The following is a 25,348-nucleotide window of genomic DNA, read 5'->3' as shown; positions in this document are numbered from 1 at the left end:
TGTTAAGAACTTCAGACACATCACATACACACAGCAAATCTGGTATTCATCATGAATTCACCTAGAAAATCCTGTTTTACAGGTGAACTAGGCTTTTACTAGGAATTAGTAGAAGCCATATGACTAATCTTACATAATGCATTTTATTTTCCTCTGTCAGAACATATATTTCCTTGATGCTAAAATCTCATAGAACATTTCTTGCTGCCTTTTTTCCTCTGAGCTTAGCTTAACACAACGCATGCACTATAACAGAGTGTCTCTGAGCCTTTACCTGAAAATTAACTTTTAAAATATGTCAAAACAAATTAAGATGTCTCATCTTCATTTTTGATTGTTTTTAGCACTGAGTCTTCTCCCAAAATTTTACATAGTTCATTGAGTCTTTGCTGCATTTTGGGAATCCCAGCTAGCTGAGATTCCAGCTTTTGTTTTTCTTCACTCAGTGTTAAACGGATAGCAGTATCCAATTGTTCAAAGCGCCAACCTCCTTCACCATCAAACTGTAATAAATGAGTGTGGTATTTCCTGCATAATCAAAATGAAATAATATTATTAGCAATAATTGTGAAAAGCCATTTTAGTTATAGTTTTATCATTCTAATTGATATCCAAAGGCAATTTTTAAGTAAGGTGCCTATTTTATATTCAATTTTCAAAAATCCCCAAGAGGGTCACTATTGTGATTTTTTTTACTCCCAAAGTCATTAATCTCTAGGAAATTCTACTGCTTATATTAAATTTATTTCATATGCTGAATATATATGATTTGCAAAGGAAGACATGCTGTTGCATCCATTTAATTTATCTTCATAACCCAGTATGGCTTTGAGTAAATATCAAAGCATACTTAGAATGAGAATAACGGAAGAAAGTCGAGAGAAGAAACTAAAAATTTAAAAGGTTATACAGAAAAACTAAGAAAAATAAAGGAAATACAACACCAATTCATTAATATACCATCCTTTGAGAATGAATTATTCTACATAAGTACAAATTTATTGATAATTAAAGTTTTAAAATGTTTTTTAAAAATGAACTCTTTGACAGAAATCTTTTAGAGATACTTCCTGCATTCATATAATTTAATCTCCTTTCTCATGGCTCAGGTTCATAATTAGCAACTTCAGCGAGGTAGAGAGATGATTTTATTGATGAGATGGGAGACTATCCATCTTCTCCTACAGGAAGGCTCAGGTTATCAGTCTCTGGGATTCATGGGGGATGTGTGGAGAGAGTAGAGCTCTCAGAGTTGACCTCGCATGGCTGAGCCACTGCGTTTGGTCACCATGCTGAAGTGGCCCATGTTCTTATGTGTCCCCAGTTTTTCTGTCTTTCCCTTATAGTGTTTCTCACTTCTTGTTTTCTTTTAAGCTCTCACCTGTCATTATTTACTATGATCAGTGGGCTTATTTCAAGTAGCTGTTACTGCCTATTTTTTTTAAAGTGAGATATGATTCACATACCATAAATTCATCCTTTTAAAGTGTAAAATTCAGTCATTTTTAGTATATTCACAAGCTAATGCAACCACCACCACTATCCAATTCCAGAATATTTTCTTCACCCCCAAAAGAAACCCTATCCCCATTATCAGTCCCTCCCTGTTTCCCTTCTGCTCAGCTCCTGCCAAGCACCAATCTCCTTTATATCTCTAAGGATTTGTCTATTCTGGATGTTTCATATACTTGGAATCATACAATACGTGGGTTTTGTGACTGAATTCTTTCACTTAAAATGATTTCAAAGTTCATCTAGTTGCAGCATGTATTATCACCTCTTTTGTTTTTATGGCTGAATAATACTCCATTGTATGGTATTGTATACTTTATTTATTCATCAATTGAGGACGTTTGGGTTTCATCTCATTTTGATTGAATGGTTTTAGCATGCTGTAAAATGGGAACACTAAGCTAGGTTAAAGTATGTCTAAACGAGTAAAATCAATCACAAGCTGAAGGTTGAAGTCGATGTGCTTGATAACATATGACACAGATTAATCATCTTCTCCGTAGACTTTTGAGTATCTACTATGTTTAGGTTCTGCAGTTTTCCAAAAATGTGATCTCCCAACAGGTGGGACCTTGTGAAAATTAAATTGAAAACAATGCATTCCTGTGTCAAGGGAAAAAATAAAAATGTGAAAATACTGCTATTAAAATCGGAGAGTTAAAACAAAGGTAATGGAAAAACAAAAGAAAGGTAGTTATATGAGAAAGAGAAATAATGGTTAAAAAAAATCATTTTGTTTACTTCATTCTCAACTTTTCTTGGGCTTCCCTAGTCTTGGATATACAACCAGGAGCTATTCTAGAATGCGGTAGTTCAGATCTTGGGCAACTTCCATCTTCAATGTACAATGAAGGTTTGGCTCATCACTCCGGTCCTACAACATTATTTGATTTCCACATGGGAGGAAGACACTGTATAGGTGTTTCATGACCTGAGATTCAAAGGTGTGTTCCATATTATGGGCTAAAACAATATTTCAGGGTTTACTTTAGTCAGAGGAATTCAAAAGAAACGACCATATTAACTGAGGTTCACTGGAAATAATCTGTAGACTTCCTGTGCAAATAAGATAAAGCATTGGAAAGAGGTAATTATAGAGCTGTAATTCTATCCAGGAATCAAATAATGTAATAAGCTTCTATAATTTTTGACCTCTTCAGATACTGCTATTGATTTTAATCTTTACAACCAACAGTTACCCATTTGTCGTTATGGGGAAAAATATAATACATCTTTTCCCTCCTCTGAAATCTTTTCAGGGAAATTAAGAATTTCATCTTGGGAAAAAGAATAATTAGAAATGATAGGTTTCCACAGTGTAAAAATTTTAAACTAATTCATAAATCAGAACTAACAATTTTTAGTTTTATGGGGAAATGTACTGTGGGTAGCTGCAATTAAAAACATATTTTTCTTGTTAAAAGGTACAAAATTACAGATTTTGCTATTTGCTCAAAAAATCACTTGTCCATGACACACATATTAGAATAGCCAAAATCCAGAACACTGACAACACCACATGCTGGTAAGGCTGTGGAGCAACTGGGACTTTAGTTCCTTGCTAGTGGGAATGCAAAATGGCACAGCCACTTTGACAGACAGTTTTGCAGTTTATTATGAAACAAAATATACTCTTACCATACAATCCAGCAATTGCACTCCTTGATATTTACCTAAAGGAGTTGAGAAATCTCATATCCTCACAAAAACCTGCACATCAATGTTTATAGCAGCTTTATTCATAATTGCTAAAACTTGGAAGCAACCAAGATGTCCTCCACTAGGTGAATGGATAAATAAACTGTGTACACCCAACAATGGAATATTATTCAGTGTAAAAAGGAATGAGCTATCACGCCATAAAAAGACACAGAGGAAACTTAAATGAAAATTACTAAGTGAAAAAAGCCAATTGGAAAAAAGCTACATACTGTATGATTTCAGCTATATGACATTCTGGAAAAGGCTGCACTATAGAGACATTAAAGATGAGTGGTTTCTAGGGTTTGGGGGAAGGGAGGGATGAATAGGCAGAGCACAGAGGACTTTTAGAGCAGTGAAAATACTCTGTATAATACTAGAATGGTAGAAACATGTAATTATAAATTTGCCCAAACCTGTAGAATGTACAACACTAGGTGAACCCTAACGTAAACTATGGACTTTGGGTGATTATGATGTGTCAATATAGGTTCATCAATTGTAACAAGTGTACCATTCTGGTGGAGGATATTGATAATGGGGGAGGCTATGCATGTGTGGGGACAGAGATATGGGATATTTCCGTACCTTCCTATCAATTTTGCTATGAACCTAAAACTGCTCTAAAAAAATAAAGTCTGGAAAACAACAACGATAACAAAAAACTATTCGTTCCTTCACTTGAGAAAAAAATGACTGAATATGCTTCCAATGCCTCTTTAGGCTACTTGAATAAGGAACTGAATGACAGGGTAGCATAATAAATCCACTGGTAGAGGTGAGAAAAACAGTAGGACTAAGAGAGAACTCCATGTTATCCGAACATGAGATCTATTAGGAAACATGTCTAGAAATGACAAGTCCATACCAGAAAGGGCTCAAGAGATCTTCTGGCCTGGTTTTATGTCATCCCTGATTCAGAGGATTTACGGGGAAATGTCTTAATTGTCTACAGATCCAGGTCCTGTTGTTTCTCTCTAGGGAAGAGTCAGAGGAATCACTCATCGACTTGGACTCTAACTCATCCTGGACTAGATCCAGATTGCCTCTGGAGAGATTAACAAAACAGGGTCCTATAACTCCAGATGCCAATTAATTCCTAACAATGGAGAGACAAATGACAAAGTTCCAGAGAAAGGGTCACTTCATGAAATGCTTTATTTTCAGGTCAACTCTCTGAAGAAAACAAAAATTATGAAAAATCTGAATGCTTAAATAAAGCATGAAAATAGATTATTATCTTCTCAATAGAAGTAGGATTCAGAGTCAAAGAAATTTGCATAAAAGCCTGAGCTGAACTGAATACTCAGTTTATTCACAATTTTAAAGTAAACATTCTTTATAAGGTGAAAGGTCTAGAAGGGCTTCAAGGATTAACTCTAACAAAGCTTGCTACTTAGTCTAGGTTTGAAGTTATGTACATGATGACAGCTTTGGCATAGAACGTGATCAGTCAGATGCTACAGAATGCTTCAGCCAGAGAGAAGAGGAGTCTTGCCTGTCTTTTGGGACATAGGAGGTCAAAGCATGTAGAGTTCACTGTAGTTACTAATATGTCAAAAGAAAAGATTTTGATTGATGAAACAGAAATGCAAAAGTAGACAGTGGAATGTAGTGTGAACGAAAAAGTGTTTTCACAGTTTATGCATGAGATACATTTTGAGTTCCTTGTAAAAATAGAGCTGTTTACTATAGTATAGAGGGTGTGATCCTGGTGAGTTACCTTTCTTATTTTTCTAGTTCAAGGTTTCTTCATCTGTAAGATGAGGATAATTGGACTACCTATACTCTACAGGATTGTTATGAGGCTTAAATAAAATAAGCCTGGAAGAGAATAGGTGCTGAATCTGCACTAGCAACTGTTATTATGATGACGAATCAAGGAAAAAGAGGAATGGTAAAAATTGGTGCCATCATTTTTTTAAAAAGGGGGAAATCCCATAAAATTTTATGAGATATTATTTACAAAACATTTTTGTTCATTTTTTCTTAACAAAACCCAAAAAAGTATTTCTTTCTGTGTTTTCTCCAACTTAATCATTAAGGGGAATATCAAGTTGTGGTATTTTTTTTTCCTGGATTTTGAAGAGAGGACTAAAAAGATGATGTAAAATTATATAAATACATTCTTTCCTAGTACATACTATGGAAATATGAATATTTTCAGCTAAAAAAAAATCACTGGATTTTACTGCTTCTTTTCAGAATTATTGGAATGTGCTGATGGTTTTCAAATAGCACATTAATGTTATGATGTTATCTTTGGAGTTTCTAAATCACTAGTGTGCAATTTAACAAAAATACAACTAGAGAATAAGTGAAATGTCTTATGCTCCATAGTAAAAGTTTAGCAAAGTTATTCTTTAAGAAATACAAAGAAAAACCATCTATCACAAATTAGCATTGGAAACACTTACCAAAGAGAAGGCCTGTGTGTTATAGACAGTAAGGAAATTCCGGCCCCTTTTGCAGCCTGAAATATCTTTCCTTCAACATCAATGCTGACAGCACTGGTACATTCATCCAGCAAGGCATACTTTGGTCTTGAAAAAAATAAACACAAATAAATGAATGATTTTCCTATTCAAATTATAAATCCTTATTTGGATGATATGAGTTGCAATGTTAACATCTTTAAAGGAGCAAAAGAATATATGACATTATTAAAGGTGACAAATGATAAAGCAAAAGAGCAGTCATCCCTCCTCTTTGGACCAGAATATCATACACCTTTTAAATTTTAAATAGATTTTCTGGTACCTGCTCACAATACAGTAGGCTTTATTGTTATGCAGATGAGTGAATCATGAAGATGAGGCACAGGAAAGATGAGGCAGGTCACTGAGTATATTTCCCTGCAGAAGGCAGGTTCATTCTTGGTGACAAGGTTGTGACTAATTACATGAAAAATACATCACAGTAGCTAATTATCAAACAGGCCACAGCCCGGTTAGCAAAGATTTACTGTGAAGATAATTTCGTCAACAACGTGAGTACCTAATCACTACTAATGGAATTTCATTGCCACAAGACTCTACTAAAGTAAGCATGCCTAATCTGACAAATTTAGAGTAGGTATTTAACCTGCTAACATTGAGACCATGCTTCACAAACACATTCTTTTTTTTTTTTTTTTTTAAGATTTTATTTTTTCCTTTTTCTCCCCAAAGCCCCCCCGGTACATAGTTGTGTATTCTTCGTTGTGGGTTCTTCTAGTTGTGGCATGTGGGACGCTGCCTCAGCGTGGTCTGATGAGCAGTGCCATGTCCGCGCCCAGGATTCGAACTAACGAAACACTGGGCCACCTGCAGCGGAGCGCGCAAACTTAACCACTCGGCCACGGGGCCAGCCCCCACAAACACATTCTTATCGAAAAAAATCAGTAAATATTTTTCTGATTGCACTCAATCATTTTTTTTTTCTAGCTCAATTTTTACTTTGGAAATGACTGTCTAGTACTCTCAGGATACCTATCACTTGCCACCATTTCCTTCTGTTTATTCTCTTCCTTTCATCTCACCTGACTGCCTTTCTTTTTTCTTTCCCTGTCTTCCTTCAATCTGTCTGGACTTCAGGTATCTATTTGGTACTCAGCAACATGACTTAGCTTTGTTATTGGGACCAAAGGTTTGCTCATGCACTGTCATTTATTACTTATTTCAGCGTTGAGAATCAGTATCAAGTGTTTACCAAGACAATTTCCTTCATGAAGATATTCTGAGTTCTTTTTAAATAAATAACAATGAAAAGATAAAAATTGAAACCAGTGGGGCTGGCCCCGTGGCCAAGTGGTTAAGTTCACGTGCTCCGCTGCAGGCAGCCCAGTGTTTCGTTGGTTCGAATCCTGGGCGCGGACATGGCACTGCTCATCAAACCACGCTGAGGCAGCATCCCACATGCCACAACTAGAAGGACCCACAACGAAGAATATACAACTATGTACCGGGGGACTTTGGGGAGAAAAAGGAAAAAAAATAAAATCTTTAAAAAAAAAAATTGAAACCAGTAGTAATTTCTCGTTCAGCACAAATAATTATTTAGCACTGTAAATTGTCTTTCCATAATTGATTTGCTTATTTTTTAATGTATTATTATTTTTTTATTATTTTGCTTTTTCTCCCCAAATCTGACCAGTACATAATTGTATATTTTAGTTGTAGGTCCTTCTAGTTCTGGCATGTGGGACACCGCCTCAGCATGGCCTGATGCACGCTGCCATGTGTATGCCTAGGATCGAAACTTCGAAACCCTGGGCTGCCAAAGCAGAGCACGCCAACTTAACCACTTGGCCTGGGGGCTGGTCCCTGATTTGCTTATTAATAGGATCCTGTTACTTATTCTAGAGGAGAAGTCAAAGCTAATAGATACAGGAGTCAAAGGAATCTTTAACACCCATTTGACTTTAACAGCTGCTCTCCATGCAAAGAACTGAAAGATCACTGCAGGTTCCTCATGACATCAACAGAAGTGGTTTTGCTGGCTGGTTTAAGTATTAAGCATTACTTCTTTGTCTCAGAGTTGATTACTGTTTTGTGGATGATTTTCTTTTCAGTGGAAAAAAGGGAAAAGAAAAGGAAGTACAAAAGAGAGAGGTTTGGGGTAAATTTTCTTTTTTGTGAAATCTTTTCCCAGTAATTACATTACTTAATGTGTCTTATTTTTCAGAATGCCTTGAGCTAAATAAAGAGATGCCATTTTAGAATTAGAAGTAAAGTATATATCTTACACTCTGTTGTCATAGCAACCCTTAGTCTAGCAGATGTAAGATAGATCACACACTTTTGTTTCTTTGGCAGGACTGGTGCCTGTATGTGTGTGTATATGTGTCTATGTGTATTCAAATATATTAAGCAATAGCTGGAATCTGGAACTGATATAACTAAGCAAAACATTAGATAATATTGTTTCTCAGATTTCCCTTTTTCTCTTGGTGTATTATTAGAAGCATGAGCCTTATGAAGGATCTAATCTATCCCCCTTAAGATAGGACTTTCCTGATCATTCTCAAAACATTAAAATTAAGATCCTCTCAAAAAGAGTATACTATTGTGATATTTAATACTCCCTGCAGAAGTCCTCTGTTTTGGCCAGCTCAAGTCTTTCTCATTATAGTTCAAATCTTGGTTTGTTTGTTTTTTTTTTCTGCTTTTTCTCCCCAAAGCCCCCGGGGCACATAGTTTTATATTCTAGTTGTGGGTCCCTCTAGTTGTGGCATGTGGGACACCACCTCAGCATGGGTTGATGAGCAGTGCCATGTCCGCGCCCAGGATCCAAACCAGCGAAACCCTGGGCCCTGAAGTGGAGTGCAGGAACTTAACCACTTGGCCGCGGGGCCGGCCCCTCAAATCTTGTTATTAATCCTTTGAGGATGAGGGGAGGCAGATTCTCATTGTTATAATTTTCCTACACTGAGTTTAATATTTCTATTTCATTTTATTTTTTCTCAGTAGATTCTGCTTTTCAACAACGTGCTCATCTTCACTGATCTTCCTATGATTCATTAAATTTTCTTTCCACGGATATACTTGTAACTTGATCTTTATTCAGTCTCACACTATATCCAAACGTGTATACTTTAGATACATAAGTATCAACTATTTATTTCAAGTTACAGGTACTTGAAATCTCTTAGGATTGGCATCTTTTACTAATGTCTCTTGTTCTTTATTACAGAGTTTATTTTATTAACACACTGAGAACAGTGAGAATTTACAGTCACATTTTACATTCCGCTGTATTACATTTCACCAACTATGCTGGTGATCATCTTACTGAATGTTTACGGACGAGGCTCAAACAGATTCAGGGTGATAGTGGGTAACAGCTGGCCATAAATGTCAAACTGTAAAGTTTGCTCTTGAATCTCACCACGTCATCTGAGGAAGAGGCATTCCAAAACACAATTCACTACAAATTCTGAGTTAGCAAGTTTTGGTTCATATGTTTTTAGCTTGCCATATTCTTGTACTAACTACGTACATTATTACAAATATCATGTTATTAACACAATAATTTTTCTCATTAAAAAATTCCAGCTAGACACAAAAATACATATTGTATGATTTAATTTATGTGAAGTTGTAGAACAGGCAGAAATAATCTATGATGATAAAAATCAGGACAGATATTGTCCAAGGGGAGTTTGACTGGAAAGGGGCATGAGGGACTTTCTAGGGTGACAGAAACACTCTCTGTCTTAACAGAGGTGTTGGTTATATAATGTATATACATTTATCAAAAGTCATTGAATTATACACTTAAGGTCTGTGCATTTGGCACATAAATTTTACAATAATAATATTGTTAATAAACCTTGGCTAGTTATTATATAATAATATACATAATAGCATACAAAGTTAAAAGAGGGATATAAATTACAATATACTTTATGAAATAATTACATTAAAAAAATCAAGATAGTCAACTTTTGTGTACCAAGACTGAGAAGAAACTATCCCAAAATTTTAAGCATTATAAGTAATAAGAGATTTTTTTCGTTTGTACTTATCTAAATTTTCTACTTCTATGAAATGAACATATTTTAATAAGTTGTTTAAATGATACCTTCTTTTTTCAATGATAAATATTATATGTTAAACTCTTATCAAAAAGGCCGAACCTAAATATAATCAAGATTTTATCTCTAATTTCCAGTTTACAGGAAAAATAGGAGATTGAGGACAGTAGTAAAGGACCCCATGAGGAAGCAATCAGATAAATCTAGAATGGGCAACATTGTCATAGAGCCAGTTTCTTTAACAAGTCAGTGGCATAAACGATGCGGGGAGAAGAGCAAGAGGAAAGAGTAGATTCTTTAGACTGAAAAATAATTAAGAGATATAACACCAAAATTCAATGAGCAAAACTTGTTTAGATCTTGGTTTGAACAAATCAAGTATAAAAATATATTTTTGAGACAATCAGGGAAACTTTGAATATGAACCAGGTATTAGATGACTTCACATAATTATTATTAATTTTATTAGGTATGATTACGGTATGTTATTATGTAAGAAAATATCCTACTATTTCAGAGATTGGTGCCAAAGTTTTTAAGGAAAAAACTCCATGATGTTTGGGATTTGCTTTAAAGTGCTTCAAAAATGAAAAAAAAAAAAAAGAACAGAGAAATCAAGCATAATCAAATGTTAGATTTGTTGAATCAGTGTGATGGGAATATGGGATTCACCTTACAATTTTCTCTTCGATGAAGTTTTGATGTTTTTTTCCATAAAAAGTTTTAGAAAAAACTTGATAGGGGCCATCCTGGTGGCACAGAGGTTAAGTTCTCATGTTCCGCTTCTCGGTGGCCTGGGGTTCACCAGTTCAGATCCTGGGTGTGAACCTGCACACCGCTTGGCAAGCCATGCTGTGGCAGGTGTCCCATATATAAAGTAGAGCAAGATGGGCACGGATGTTAGCTCAGGGCCAGTCTTCCTCAGCAAAAAGAGGAGGATTGGCAGCAGATGTTAGCTCAGGGCTAATCTTCCTCAAAACAAAAATAAATAAAATAAAATAAGTTAATTAATTAAAAATTGATAGCCAGGGGCCTGCCCCATAGTCAAGTGGTTAAGTTTGCATGCTCCACTTCAGTGGCCCAGGGTTTCACCAGTTTGGATCCTGGACACAGACATGGCACCGCTCATCAGGCCATGGTGAGGCAGCGTCCCACATAGCACAACCAGAAGGACCCACAATTAGAATACACAACTCTTACTGGGGGGGTTGGGGAGAAGAAGAGTATGAAAAAAAGAAGATAAGCAACAAATGTTAGCTCAGGGGCCAATCTTTAAAAAAAAAAAATTAATAGCCAACTCCTTGCTAAGTGTGGGCCAACTAGTTGCTAAGTGTCTAATGAGGCTTATTTGATATATACTTTTTGCTCTTTTTATCAACTTTTCAATATTCTCTGTGAAAGTATTGCTGCTTCCACTGAAACTCCTTCAAGAGTATTGTACCTGCCCCAGCTTATGGCCCATTCAGGCATTCATGCACGTGACTCTTGGTCCTTTTTGCCCAAGATGTAAGTATTAAAAGTAACATATTTCCTGATAACCTCCTGCCCTGCTTACAACTCAGATTCTCATCACCAGAGGTCCAAGACAAAGAAAAGAGATTTCTTTTTCAGAGAAGAATAGGACAAATAAAAGGAACGAATCAGAATAGCTTTAATATTTGTTTACAGTGTCTTATGCTTGGTATTCTTGAACTCAAAAGGTTATGAAGCTGATTGCAAAGAGAAAAGTTTTATCAAGAGAAATTATTTCTTACATCTCTATTTTTCTGAGTCCATTAAGACCTATGCTGGCTTTTTCCATTGGATAGGCTTCTGATTTTCAAGGAGGAGAGCACTACTAAGCTTAATAGGTACTGAGTAGTTGAAAAGTGAATTTAGTTTGAATTTAATAATTTAATTCAGAAGTATTACTGAATGCCTACCTACTGTATTCATAACAGAATAATAGTGGTTATGTATTCACATTTTAAAATTAGTAGTAATCCGACTTTCAAACTTAGGATACACAAAATTTAATTTTGTCATCTAACATTACTCAACATAAAAGAAATGAAAAAAATACTTGGAGATATCTGTCATGTGAAAAAAACAACTTAAGAAATTTAACAACTGTAAATTCTAAGCATTAGTTTTTCAGTAAGATATCTTTAAACTAATGATGAAGTTTTTGGTTACAACGATGGAATAGCAGTTACCTGAGTATAGCATACTTTTATTGTTAGTGCCGTTGAGTGCATTCCAGTTCTTAGTGACCCTGTGTACAGCAGAGGGGGATCCTGCCTAGTCTTTTTCCTTTATCTTCTCTCCTTTCAGTGTTATATCAGACAATGCTCCACTGCTATTTGTATGGTTTTCATGGCTAGTGTTAACAGAAGTGGGTAGCCAGGTCCTTCTTCCTAATCTGTCTAGTCTGGAAGCTCTGCTAAAACCTGTCCACCATGGGTGAGTGACCCTGCTGGTATTTGAAATACCGGTGGCATAGCTTTCAGCATCAGAGCGACACACCACTGCCACAGTATGGCAACCAACAGATGGGTGGTGTGGTTCCTTGACAGAGAACCCGGGTTGCAGCAGTGAGAGCACCAAATCTTAATCACTAGACCACGAGGGCTGGCTATACCATACTTACCTGTGGTAAAACATGCGAGCCATGCCCATTCTTTGCTTTTCCCCTCCTGACAGGACATCTTTCCAGTCCATAACAGCATCCCATCCTTAAAAAAACACACATACATATTTTATAATGCGTTTGTTTAATTGTTTTTGTTTTTGCCCCAGACAAGTGATTCCTGGCAAGTTTAATTTATTAACACAAAGAACCTGATATTTTACAAAATATATGCTTGGATAAACTACAAAGTCACATGTATAAGCATTTTATTTTAGCTTTGATATTTTTTAATGGTAATAATTCCTTATATTGACAAAACATCTTCTAAGAATTCTAAATACTGACACTTTTAAAATTTGTTTGTTTCTGAATATCTCCAAAGAGTTGGTATACTTATACTTACTTTGGAGGGTGGCAAGAGAAAAGATCAACAAGTAGGTCTGTCTCCACACTGCTACAGTTATCTATGCCATCTCTTACAACATCTTAACCACTGAATTTCTGTTGGATATTTATTCAAAAAGCAAGGCTTCTATTTTTTTTTCTGCTTTTTCTTCCCCAAATCCCCCCAGTACATAGTTGTATAATTTTTTTAGTTGTGGGTTGCTCTAGTTGTGGCATGCGGGACACCATCTCAATGTGGCCTGATGAGCGGTGCCATGTCCGCGCCCAGGATCAAACTAGTGAAACCCTGGGCCTCTGAAGTGGAGCGCGCGAACCTAACTGCTCAGCCATGGGACCGGCCCCTAGGGCTTCTATTGATATAGAAATGTACCCAGATTTTTATTTTATTTTATTTTTTGCTGAGGAAGATTTGCCCTGAGCTAACATCTGTGCCAAACCTCTTCTATTTTTTTGCATGTGGGATGCCTCCACCACGTGATTGGTGAGTGGAGTAGGGCCCTGCCTGGGATCTGAACCTGTGAATCCGGGCTGGTGAAGTGGAGCAAACAGAACTTTAATAACCCAGCCATGGCACCAGGCCCCCAGAATATTTTTTATATGAAAAACCAAGTTCCAGAATCTTGTATGTGCATATATATTGTGTGCAGCATATATATTAGATATATACACACACATATATGCATATATAAATTATGATTGCATTTCTGTAAACACACACACACACATGCACCCCTCTGGGAATGAAATTATGAGACTTAAAAGTTAGAAGTTCCCCCTTTTTGCAACATTTGAAAAATTTTTGATTTATTATTTTTATGGCTTATCTTAATTTTGTAATAAGAAAAAAATGTCACTTAAAAACAAAACCATGGGGCCTATTAGAAAGATGGCCATATCAAATATTTTTCTGAAGTGGGAATATCATAAAACAGAGCAGACTAGGCAAAGCCTGATTTTCAGAGGAAAATTACTGCCAAAACTTGACACACGAACTTAGGATAACATTTCCAAATCCCAAGTATTAAAGGCTTAATTTTCCCATTTGGAAAAAAATCCAGGCTCTTTGCACTCTTTTTTCTTTCTCAGCTGAATTTTCACCTTTATTAAAATTTCTAAATAAACTTCGTCAAAGGGAAAGAAAATACAAAGCAGAACTTCATTGTTTTTTGTGCACTGGGTCAAAAAAGGAGATTTTCCCTATTTCCCAATGATACTCTCCAGTGGGGACCACTGTTCATTTTCTTGGGTAAACTTCCAGGAATTCTCCCTCTATTTAAAAACACATCCTTATAATTTTATATTAGGAAAGAATCTCAAAATGCCATCTGATTTAAAGTTCTTGCTTCTAGTGAAAACTGTTGAAATAAAATTTTCTCTCTGACTGAATTTTATGGCATTTATGAAACATAAGCGAGGATTTTAAAAATAGGTTCAGGTTGCTACACTGTGGAGAAATATTCTGGGCTTAAAAATTTTTGCCCCCTGCCAACTGAGAAGACACAAAGACAAGTATTTGGGTCAAAGGAAACTTTAGCTTTACATATTTAAATAAGTCATGCCCTTTGTTCCACTAAACCCAAAAGTTTTAGTAGGCAATATTGCTTGATCATAGGACACGTAAGTCAGAACTCTGAGCCATCGTGTCACCTTTGATGCTGATTTAGTGAGACAAAGCCACCTAAGAACAGAATGGATGTCCTGCTTCTTACAGACATACAAACCGCTTTAGTTCATGCCTATTTGTTAACACTTCCATTCCTTTCTATTTTATAATTTCTTTGATGGAATGAAACATAGTTTTTAATTGCATCTTCTACTAAAGCAAAGCATTTCTCTAAGCAAAGTATTAGCTAGTCCAAACAGAATTTCAGTAGCTTCTTCCAAAGTAAGTGATGTCTTTACAAATTTAAATGCTTTCCTAACTCACTTAAAAACACATTTTATGTTTCTTTTTTTTTAAGATTTTATTTTTCCTTTTTCTCCCCAAAGCCCCCCCGGTACATAGTTGTGTATTTTTAGTTGTGGGTCCTAGTTGTGGCATGTGGGACGCCACCTTAGCATGGCCTGATGAGCGGTGCCATTTCTACGCCCAGGATTCCAATCCTCGAAACCCTGGGCTGCTGAAGCGGAGTATGCAAACTTAACCACTCGGCCACGGGGCTGGCCCCACATTTCACGTTTTAAGGATTAAGCAGGTAAAGTGGGTTTCCTTGGAATTTTTTAATGTGTAAGGATATAACAATTCTTGTCAGTGTCTAAGAAGCTAGGAGATAGCACAGCACCATGGCAAAGCCTAGTATAGAACACTGATTTTCAAGGCAGATCTGTGTTTGAATCTCTGTCCCACCACTTGCTGTGGACCCCTAGGGAAGTTACTAAACTTCTGAATTTCATCTGTAAAAGGGAGTTAGTAAAACCCACATAATTGGGCAATTGAAACATTAAGTAAGATGACAATGTAAATTGCTTGTTATATTCTGCATAGTAAGCACTCAATAAACCAGAACAATTACTGCTACATTATTAAGGTTGGAATATTCTTAAAAACAGTTCTAGAACTTCTTGATGACTTCTAAAAGAATAGAATATCCCATATTTATTATAAATTTCTATTAGCATTATTGGATTTCAAACTTACCCAAAATAACTTACCCAAGATTAACATGTAGCATTTATTCTGCCACAGTGTTTTAAAACTGGGAAGCAGTTGACCATATGAAACAAAAAGATAACCTGCTTTCCATATTTTTAGCATTTATGAATTATGATATTACAAATACCATAAAAATAAATATAATAATACCTCTCTTGCCTGCCTCATTTGCTTATTGTAAGGATCAAATGGAATAATATATGTGAAATTGCTACGTAAAATATCAAGTACCATCACATAAAGTATATCACAGTATCAACATTACAACTAGTAATTTTACCATTAGCTACTAATTCTTGTGCACTTACAATGTGCCACTGTTCCAAATGCTTTACATAGAGTCTTATTTAATCTTCACAGAATACTCATAAGGTAGATAGTATCCTCATTTTATAGTTGCAGATACAGAGAACAGTGCTAATTAAGATTTGATTCCAGAACTCTGACTTCAAAGCTCACATTCTTAATCACTGTACTTCTCTGCTTCTTCTGATAATATACACGGGCTAGGAGATAGAACCTAAAACCCATGCAAAATTAAACCTAGAATTCTAGCTTGTTATTTTAGTAGTTTTTCTAGGCTATCAAATTATATGTTATCAAGTTATTTGAAAGTACGACTATCAGAAAGTAATTCTTTTTTTTTTTTTTTGAGGAAGATTAGCCCTGAGCTAACTGCTGCCAATCCTCCTCTTCTTTTGCTGAGGAAGACTGGCCCTGAGCTAACATCCGTGCCTATCGTCCTCTACTTTATATGTGGGACGCCTACCATAGCATGGCTTGCCAAGCAGTGCCATGTCCGCATCCGGGATCCGAACTGGCGAACCCCAGGCCGCTGAAGCAGATGTGCGCACTTAACCGCTGCACTACCGGGCTGGCCCGAAAGTAATTCTTTTTTAAAGCTCATATGGATAACCATTATTCGTACTCTTTCAGAAATGCCTTATGCTGAAAAACTACAGTACAGAAGTTTCTATATTTTATCTAATTCTCTATGTGCTGCTTGAGAGAGAAAAAAAATGTATTGGTAAGACTATGGGTCTGAAAACAAAAAAGAAGTTCTGTGACGTGATACCTACTTCTCAAATTAAGTTTCATATAAGCTGAGAGTTTGACAGCAGAATATTTCCGTCACGAACTTTACATACATCTAAAATGACAATGGCCTTAGGGACACTTGTACATTCAAATATGGAAAGAAAAAAACCTGTTTTCAAATGCTAGCAGCAGACTTAATAAAAAGCCTAGTGTGCCGCATGAAATAGAGCACGAGCAGAAAGAGAATGTCAATAACGGACAAGCTGTAAACGCCATCTTTACTTGTGTGGTAATGTTCCAACAATAGCATATATTCAAATTAAACCACTGTCTATTTACCCAAGTTTATTTTTTAAAAGCAAAGTGAAATGCATTAAAAAAATAGACTTTACCTCCTTCTCTTTGAACTATGTGATAGAGGTGGACATTGTGTAGAATACACTCCAGATCGTGGTCTGTATAGCCTTTGTCATGCATGTCATCCACTGAATCAGGATAAATGACTTGATCTCGAAGACTTCCAAGAGACATGTATGGCCTGCAAAACACCAAGCACATGAGGATGCTGGGACAAAGCCATTTCAGTTTACTCAGTGTGACATCATGATGCTCTGAAAACTCCAGAGCTGACTTTAAATACCACATTTCTAGGATTATATTTATTATCTGGTGATGAGTATTTCTCTCTCCAGCATGACAGGAAAATACACTATGTTCATTTAAAAATTTATTGAGACACAGCCACACAAAAAGTTTCTACAAGAAATAGTTGGGTATTTTCAGCACAGAAATACATACTTGTTTTATTGTATTTTATAAACATTGCTTCTCTATTTTGTCTAAAATTATTTGGGTTAAATATTACAAAATTTCAGGTTTGACCCAGCAATGCGAACAAACAAAACTTAAAAAAAAAAGCCATTCATAATAAGAGAAATGCAAATTAAAACTATACTGAGTTTCTTAACAGATTGACAAAAGTTCAAAAGCTTGACAACTCATTCATCTGGCAAGCCTTTGGAGAAACAGGTGACTCTCATACAACAGTGAAAATGCAAAATGGTACAACCCTTTGGAGGGGATTGGGCAAACACCTATCATTTGGTCTCTGACCCACTTCTAGGAACTTTTACTCTGAAGATATACTCCCAAAAATAACACCACCAACAAAAAAGTGTGTAACGTTATCCCTTTCAGCATTATTTGTAATGGCAAAATATTGAAAACAATCTAAATACCTATACAAAGGAGACTAATTGAATAAACTACAGTACCTGCACTATGCAGATATAATAGAGCACGTGGAAGATCTCTATGAATTGATATAGAGTGATTTCCATAATATAATGTTAAGTTGAAAAGCAGAGTACAAAAGTAGATGTATGGCAGGATTTCTCAACAGCTGCATTATGGATACATTGAATCAGATAATTATTTGTTATTGAGGGCTATCCTTTGTATTCTAGGATGTTCTACAGCCAACCTGGTCTCTATCCACTAGATGCAAGTAGCATCCACTACAGTAGTGACCCCCCCTGCCAAAAAAGTCTCCAGATATTGTCCCCAGGGGGACAAAACCATCTCCATTTGAGAACTACTGATATATAATATACTATCTTTATGTAAAATGAAAGCAAAATAAGAAAATATAGTTTTATTCACTTATATTTATAAAAGGAAACACAGGGAGGGTAAATCAGAAACTAATGGAATTGGTTACCTACAGGAGATGGGAGAAACAAGACAGAATGAAGAGGGGAGGGAGTGACCTCTCTAAGTATCCTTTCTAAATAGTTTTTCATTTCAGAATCATGTCGAAGTGTAATTATTAAAAAAAATATAAAATTAGACCAATAAGGATGAAGGGAAAAAACTCTAACACCGAATACAAACAGAAACAAACGAACTGAATAGTATATCAAATGAATAACATAACCACACAGAAGAGGGAGGAGGAACTGATCCAAGTAGCTTTGGAATTTGGCCACATAATTTCAGTTGAAGACAAAAAGAACCACATAGAAACGTTGAACCTTATTTGGCAAGTTTCTTGTTGGTAATGATATATAGGTGTAGCAATTCTGAAACTATTTTATGTATGTTGTAGGATTGACCAAATAAGCGGACATTTTGATAATGTTAGGAGCTAGGGTTCTCACTGTGGAAGGAAGATACAAATATGGGATGTGGGAAGGGAAGGAAAAAACCCTATAATGTTTAATTTGAATTAGAATATCAGTTTGAATTTATGATCTTTTTTTTAAATAAAAAAATTTATTTCTAGCTCTGTCTAGAAATAGAAAAAGCTATTCTAGCTCTATCTACATTTGGTGCATCCTCACATTATCATGTGAGAAGGAAATACCACTTAGGTAGTATAGCGCGTTGAATTGTGGACCCAAAAAGACAAGCCCAAGTCCTAATCCCTGGGACCTGTGAATGTGACCCTATTTGGAATAAGGGTCTTTGCAGATGTAATTAAGTTAAGGACCTCAAGATGAGATCATCTTGGACTACCAGATGGGCCCTAAATCCAGTAAGTGCCATTATAAGAAGAGGAGAGACACGGGGAAGAAAGTCATGTGAAGATGGAGGGCCACAGAACTCCTAGCCTCACCAGAAGCTGGAAGAGGCAAGAAAAGATTCTCCCCTAGAGCTTTCAGAAGAAGCGTGGCCCTGCTGACACCTTGATTTTGGACTCTTGGCCTCCAGAACTGTGAAAAAACAAATTTCTGTTGTTTTAAACCACCAAAGTTTTGGTTACAGCAGCTCTTGGAAACTAATATAGGTAAGGTTCTTGCAAAAAATGGTAAAAAATCATATCAGGAGGAAATCATATCTTGCAAAAAATGGGTAACAAATCATATCAGGAGGAAACTATCAGACAAACAAATTGAGGAACTTTCTTTAAAAATACAACAATAACTGTACTCTTTACAAATATCAATGTCATAAAAAACAAAGAAAGGCTGAGAAACACTTTCAGGTTAAAAAACTAGAGTGACATGGCAACTAAAATGCAATGTATGATGCTGGCTAGGGAAAAACAAATTACTGTAAAGAGCAGTATTTTGACAACTGGCAAAATTTCAATATGGAAAGTGTTTAGGTAATAATATTATATCAATGTTAATTTTCATGAATTTGATCATGTACTGTGGTTATGTTAGAGAATATCCTTGCTCTTTGAAAATATATCCTAAAGTAGTTAGGAGTGAAGATTTTGTGATTACTGCAACTTACTTAAAAAAAATAAGGGATGTGTGTGTATAGGGGCGTGTGTGTGTGTGTGTGTGGAGAGAGAGAGAGAGATGAAAGTTTTAAATACAAAATATGTTTTGTAGGTCAATTGTTTACCTATTTTCCCATAATATGAAAATGAGTTAGTGGAAAGACAGCACACGGTTACTTTATAACAGATTTAACTAATATTTGAAAATCAAAATATTCATATTTTAATTAGACATATATTCATACAATAAGATTTTTCAATGGAGTCTTTGAAAACATAAGGAAGCTCTGGTTATATTTTTAAAATTGAGATATAATTCACATTTCATAAAATTTACCTTTTTAAAATGTACAATTCAGTGATTTTTAGTATTTTCACAAGCTCATGCAACCATTACCACTATCTAACTCTAGAATATTTTCTTTACCTCAAAAAGACACTCCATACCCAATAGCAGACACTCCCCATTCTTCCCTCTTCCCAGCCTCTGGCAACCACCAATCTCCTTTCTGTCTCTGTAGATTTGTCTGTTCTGGACATTTCATACACATGGAATCATGCAATATGTGGTCTTTTGTGACAGCCTTCTTTCAGTTAGCATAACGTTTTCAGCTTCATTCATGCTGTAGCATGTAACAGAATTTCATTCCTCTTATGGTTCTATAACATTCCATAGTATGGGTATACCACATTTTGTTAATTCATTCATCAGTTGATGGGTGTTTCCCTTTTATCCACTATTTGGCTGTTATGAATAGTGGGCATCCACCTAGGAGTGGGATTGCTTATGAAACGGGCATAGGATAACTGTTTCACTTTTTGAGGAACTGCCCAGCTATTTTCCAAAGTGGCTGCACCATTTCTGGTCATATTTCTCCTACGATAACCCTATGTCTTCCCCTCCTCCCCTCTTCTTTATCTTTCCCTCTCCAGTCTAACCATATATATTTTTAAAAAATAGAATTAGGACATGCAGTTATTTGTTTATTTACATCACCTTAAGCATTCATATAATGTGACAATATCTTAAATTAATATCTGGTAATAATAATAGCAGCATAAAATAGAAATTGGCCACCAGAGCCAATGAACAGTTTTTCAATAGGTACTCTGAGATGACTTAGAAGAAATACAAAGAAACCTTAGGAGACAGCACTTTCGCTGCTTTCCAAAGTGATGCCAGTTCCAACTTAAGGTAAATCAGAAGCATAGATATCCTACCACTTTAGCATAAACCCCAGATACAGTTCGATGCACAGATCAGCCATGACACAACACATAACAATGATTAAAATACATCTGAACATTCATTTCACAAGTATTTCGATAGGATTCTACCATAAGACTTGATTAACTGGCAATATTTGATGAAATCATATTTTATATCCACCTTTCGGGAAAGATAGTACAGAGTCACAATGGCGATAATGAGTTTTGGAAACACAGTTCTGGGCTGGAATCCTGATTTCACCATTTATACTAGCAATGTGACACAACTGAGCTAGTGTTACCTTATTTGTAAAGTAACCTACTTTATTGTGCTTGTTATGAGGACTAAATGAAGCAGTGGGTTTTTATAAAGCTTAAATGAAGCAAGGTAGAGCACAACAGTATACTCACATAGTAGGCATTCCATAAACTGTTATGGAAACAAAAAAGTGCACTTCTACTTAGGCTTAGTTTCACTACCTATGTGAAAAGGCAACACCTTAAAAAAGGGCAGATGCAAAACAATTTCTATTTAGCCAGCTAAGAGACTCACGGTTTTATATCCCACAGCAAATTTTTATTCTCAACATAGTTAATAAATAAGTACCTAATTATATAGATTTTAGAAATTATCTTCTGTTAAACACTCAAGAAAGTATTTTTTTTTCTTTTCATTCTCTCTTTTCTTTTTTTTTTTTGGAGAAAGATTAGGCCTGAGCTAACTGCTGCCAATCCTCCTCTTTTTGCTGAGGAAGGCTGGCGCTGAGCTAACATCCGTGCCCATCTTCCTCTACTTTATATGTGGGACACCTTCCACAGCATGGCTTGCCAAGCGGTGCCATATCCACACCTGGGATCCGAACTGGCGAACCCCAGGCTGCCAAAGCGGAACGTGCACACTTAACCGCTGCGCCACCGGGCTGGCCCCTCAAGAAATTATCTTCTTTTAGTAACTGGAGCACCAATTATTTCACTGGAGCAATTTACATCAAAAGTATCAATATTCATAAGGCAGCCAAATGCTTTCTTTGTAAGAGGAGTTTGGAGGAGCAAAACTTTACGACTTCTTTAAAAGCTTAATTTAATATTTATAATTTCTTTAGGTCTTTTGAAATCTGTCAGTTCTCTTTGATGAACAGATATGGAAATTTATCTTGTAAGGGCTTTTAAGTATAAGGCAAAGCAAAATAATCAAATTATATTTTTGCAATGCTTAATTTCTTATTGAGCTTATAAATCTAATAACGTTTTGAATATGCACTCTTGAAAGTAAAGAAGAGGGGTTGACCCCGTGGCCGAGTGGTTAAGTTCGTGCGCTCTGCTTCAGTGGCTGGGTTTTGCCGGTTCGGATCCTGGGTGAAGACACGGCACCACTCATCGAGCCATGTTGGGGCAGCGTCCTGCATGCCACAACTAGAAGGACCCACAACTAAAAATACACAACTGTGTACCAGGGGGCTTTGGGGAGAAAAAGGAAAAATTTTAAATATCTTTTAAAAAAAAGAAAGTAAAGAAGACAAAACACAACAAAACAAAAAAGAAAACATGGTTTGTAGCTATTAAGTGTTTTGGTTTTTGGGTTTTTTTTTTAGGAAGATTAGCCTTGAGCTAACATCTGCCACCAATCCTCCCCTTTTTGCTGAGGAAGATTGGCTCCTTCCCCTTTTTGCTGAGGAAGATTGGCTCTGAGCTAACATACATGCCCATCTTCCTCTATTTTATATGTGGGATGCCTGCCACAGCATGGCTTGATAAGTGCAGTGCGTAGGTCTGCACCCAGGATCTGAACCGGCGAACCCTGGGCAGCCGAAGTGGAACATGCAAACTTAATGGCTGTGCCACTGGGCTGACCCCAGCTAGCGACTAAGTTTTTTAATTTAGTCATGATGAGATTTTAAATTAAACACGAAATCATAAACATTTTGTGATGCTAAGTGATCCACATAATTTGTGTCCACATACAAATGTGTCCACATAATTTGTTATTTGAGCTGTTACTCAAAATGATGTAATAAGATTATAAAAATTGCTACTTTGAAAATTTATGTGAAGGAAATCATGAAATTATACAAAAATATTTCATAAAATTATATATTCATCAAGAACTCAACAAATATTGCTTTATTAAAATTCCATTTTCTCTAAATTATCACTTTATGATCATATGAAATGGTAAAAATGACATATTCTATATGTGTTTAATGACATATATAGCAACTAAGGGTACTCTATTAGATTTTATTAATGTAATTCTTTAAAAGTATTATTATAAAGTTAAAATTACCACTGAATTCTCTGGAAAGGCTATACTAAGAAAATGTGGGATGCTGTTGAAACTTTTTTCAAAGCACAAGGAAGTGAAGGTCCCTATATCCAATGTTTATATGCTTGATTTGCATGTGATCCTTTTTCCAGCTCAAAGGCCTAGAATTTAACATTTTGAGCTAGCTCAAGTTCCTGTAGTCCTGCTAAAGTAGTACATAATTGATAAGCACTTAAAGCACCCTTTACTAAACTTTCCTTTCTAGATATATAGACCTACTGAGATTATCTTCTAAATATTTCAGGTGGATCAATTACCACGTCAGAATGTTATTAGCTTACTTGTTCTGGCGCATCAGAAAGGGGATCATGCAACATACTTAGTACAAGCAACAAATGAATTGTTTATAATTAGTAGCTATCAAAAAAGAAACACTAGTTAGTTTTAATTTACTTTCCCTAAGGAAAATCTAGAATCACCTTTATTTGTTGTGGAAAGATACTGGAATAAACCCATAGGTATCACATTATAATCTAAATAATTATCATTATTTAAACAATTATCATAATTGTCTTTCTTTGTAATCTGGAATTCCTTCAAATGCATCTATATTTAAAACTCTTAATTATAATAGTAAAATTATTTGAGATCAAATACATTCCCAGAAATTATGGCTTTTTATAGTTAAATTACAAATGTCTTGGGGTACTTTTATAATTTGTATTATACTTCCCACTTTTCTGTTAATATTTAAATATCTGACAATTTATGATTGGGTAAAATGTATGGGCATTTATTAGGGTTTATACTTGTACACTTTCATATTATTCTCTGTTTTTCTCTTTTTCTGCTTTTTCTCCCCAAATCGCCCCAGTACATAGTTGTATACTTTAGTTGTGGGTCCTTCTAGTTGTGGCATGTGGGATGCTGCCTCAGCGTGGCCTGATGAGTGGTGCTGTGTTCACGCCCAGAATCTGAACCAGTGAAACCCTGGGCTGCCGAAGCAGAGCGTGCGAACTTAACCACTTGGCCACAGGACTGGACCCATGTTTTTCTCTTTACTAGAGACAAAAGTAGAAAGAATGAGAAGGCATTTAGAAATGTTAGCTCTGCTTTTGTGCTTGGAGCCTCTGGAATGATCACCCAAAATGCTAAATATTTCATAGTCATCTAGAATTTAATTGGGAACAATATTGACAAAAATTTCACAGAAATATTAACTCCGTTTAAGGCATGAGATGTGTTAAGTTTAAGAATAACATACAGCTAAGTACTGCTGTGTTGCCATAGTAATAAGAAGTTAGCAGTCTGAACGCCATAAAATCTAGCTATTAATAATTCATATAAATGTACATGCTGGGACCAGTTATATCATCAGAGTTTTTCATGAACAGCAAGAACTAGATTTGAGTTCTCAATGCATAATAAATCATTCCTAGTATTCTTAAATTAAATTTATAGCAAAAAGAAGAAATACTCAACTGAAAAGAGATATTTACTATTACTGAAATTGTATTTTTAGGCTATTTCTAGGTGCCAACACAGATGTACACACCTTCTTAAAAGCAGGGACTGTGTTTATTTCCAAGTAATAAGAATAATGTTAGTGGAATAATCAAAGTATTGCCAAGCTGATAAGAATGCAAACTTCTTAAAAGTCAACTTTGTTAAGAGTATTTATCATTACATTAGATTGCTGTATGAAATTCCTCTTGACGTTTTGACCTACAAAATTACAATTCCATATGGTTTAACCTAATTCACTCATAAAATGAGGAAAACTGTTACATGCAATGGAAGATTTTTTTATTAATATTTTTATAATTTAGCCTACAGAAGAGTTAAATATGAAAAAAAATGTATCTTTAACACTTTTCCAAGCAATAGAAAGCTACGGGAAATCACGTTTAAATTTTTGGCTCCCTGTAAGAGATTTTTAAAAACTGAACTGTACCAATTACTACACAAGAGGTACCAAAATGTATAATTTACAATTCTGTCAGACCAAACTTATTTATATATAAAGTTTACTTGCTCTGAGTTGAAGAGTCAGAAAGCAAAGGAACAGAAGTGAACTAGCTACAGCAATACTACTGAGCCTTCTTCAGGGTTAAAATATTTCTTTTAAAAAGGACATGTCAAGTGACAAATATTTATCTCCAACATAAAGAGGATTATGTGACATATCTAGTACAAGCAAGGCAATA

General features: G+C 35.6%; 1 protein-coding gene across 1 annotated transcript in view; it reads right to left on the bottom strand.

Annotated features, from left to right (window-relative positions):
* Positions 1–308: 308 nt before the first annotated feature.
* ABCD2 (ATP binding cassette subfamily D member 2) overlaps positions 309–25,348 on the bottom strand; it is a 42,851-nt gene continuing 17,811 nt past the window's right edge. Inside the window, exons 6-9 of the mRNA XM_046663095.1 lie at positions 16,830–16,975; positions 12,360–12,444; positions 5,631–5,756; positions 309–528 (exon numbers count right to left, since the gene is read on the bottom strand). Coding sequence (XP_046519051.1) covers positions 309–528; positions 5,631–5,756; positions 12,360–12,444; positions 16,830–16,975 — 577 coding nt within the window. The remainder of the gene's footprint in view (positions 529–5,630; positions 5,757–12,359; positions 12,445–16,829; positions 16,976–25,348) is intronic.

This window comes from Equus quagga, chromosome 1 (assembly GCF_021613505.1).
Source record: "Equus quagga isolate Etosha38 chromosome 1, UCLA_HA_Equagga_1.0, whole genome shotgun sequence".
NCBI classification, from domain to species: domain Eukaryota; kingdom Metazoa; phylum Chordata; class Mammalia; order Perissodactyla; family Equidae; genus Equus; species Equus quagga.
The sequence above is the reverse complement of the archived record's forward strand: the minus strand, read 5'-3'. Positions and strand labels throughout refer to the sequence as shown.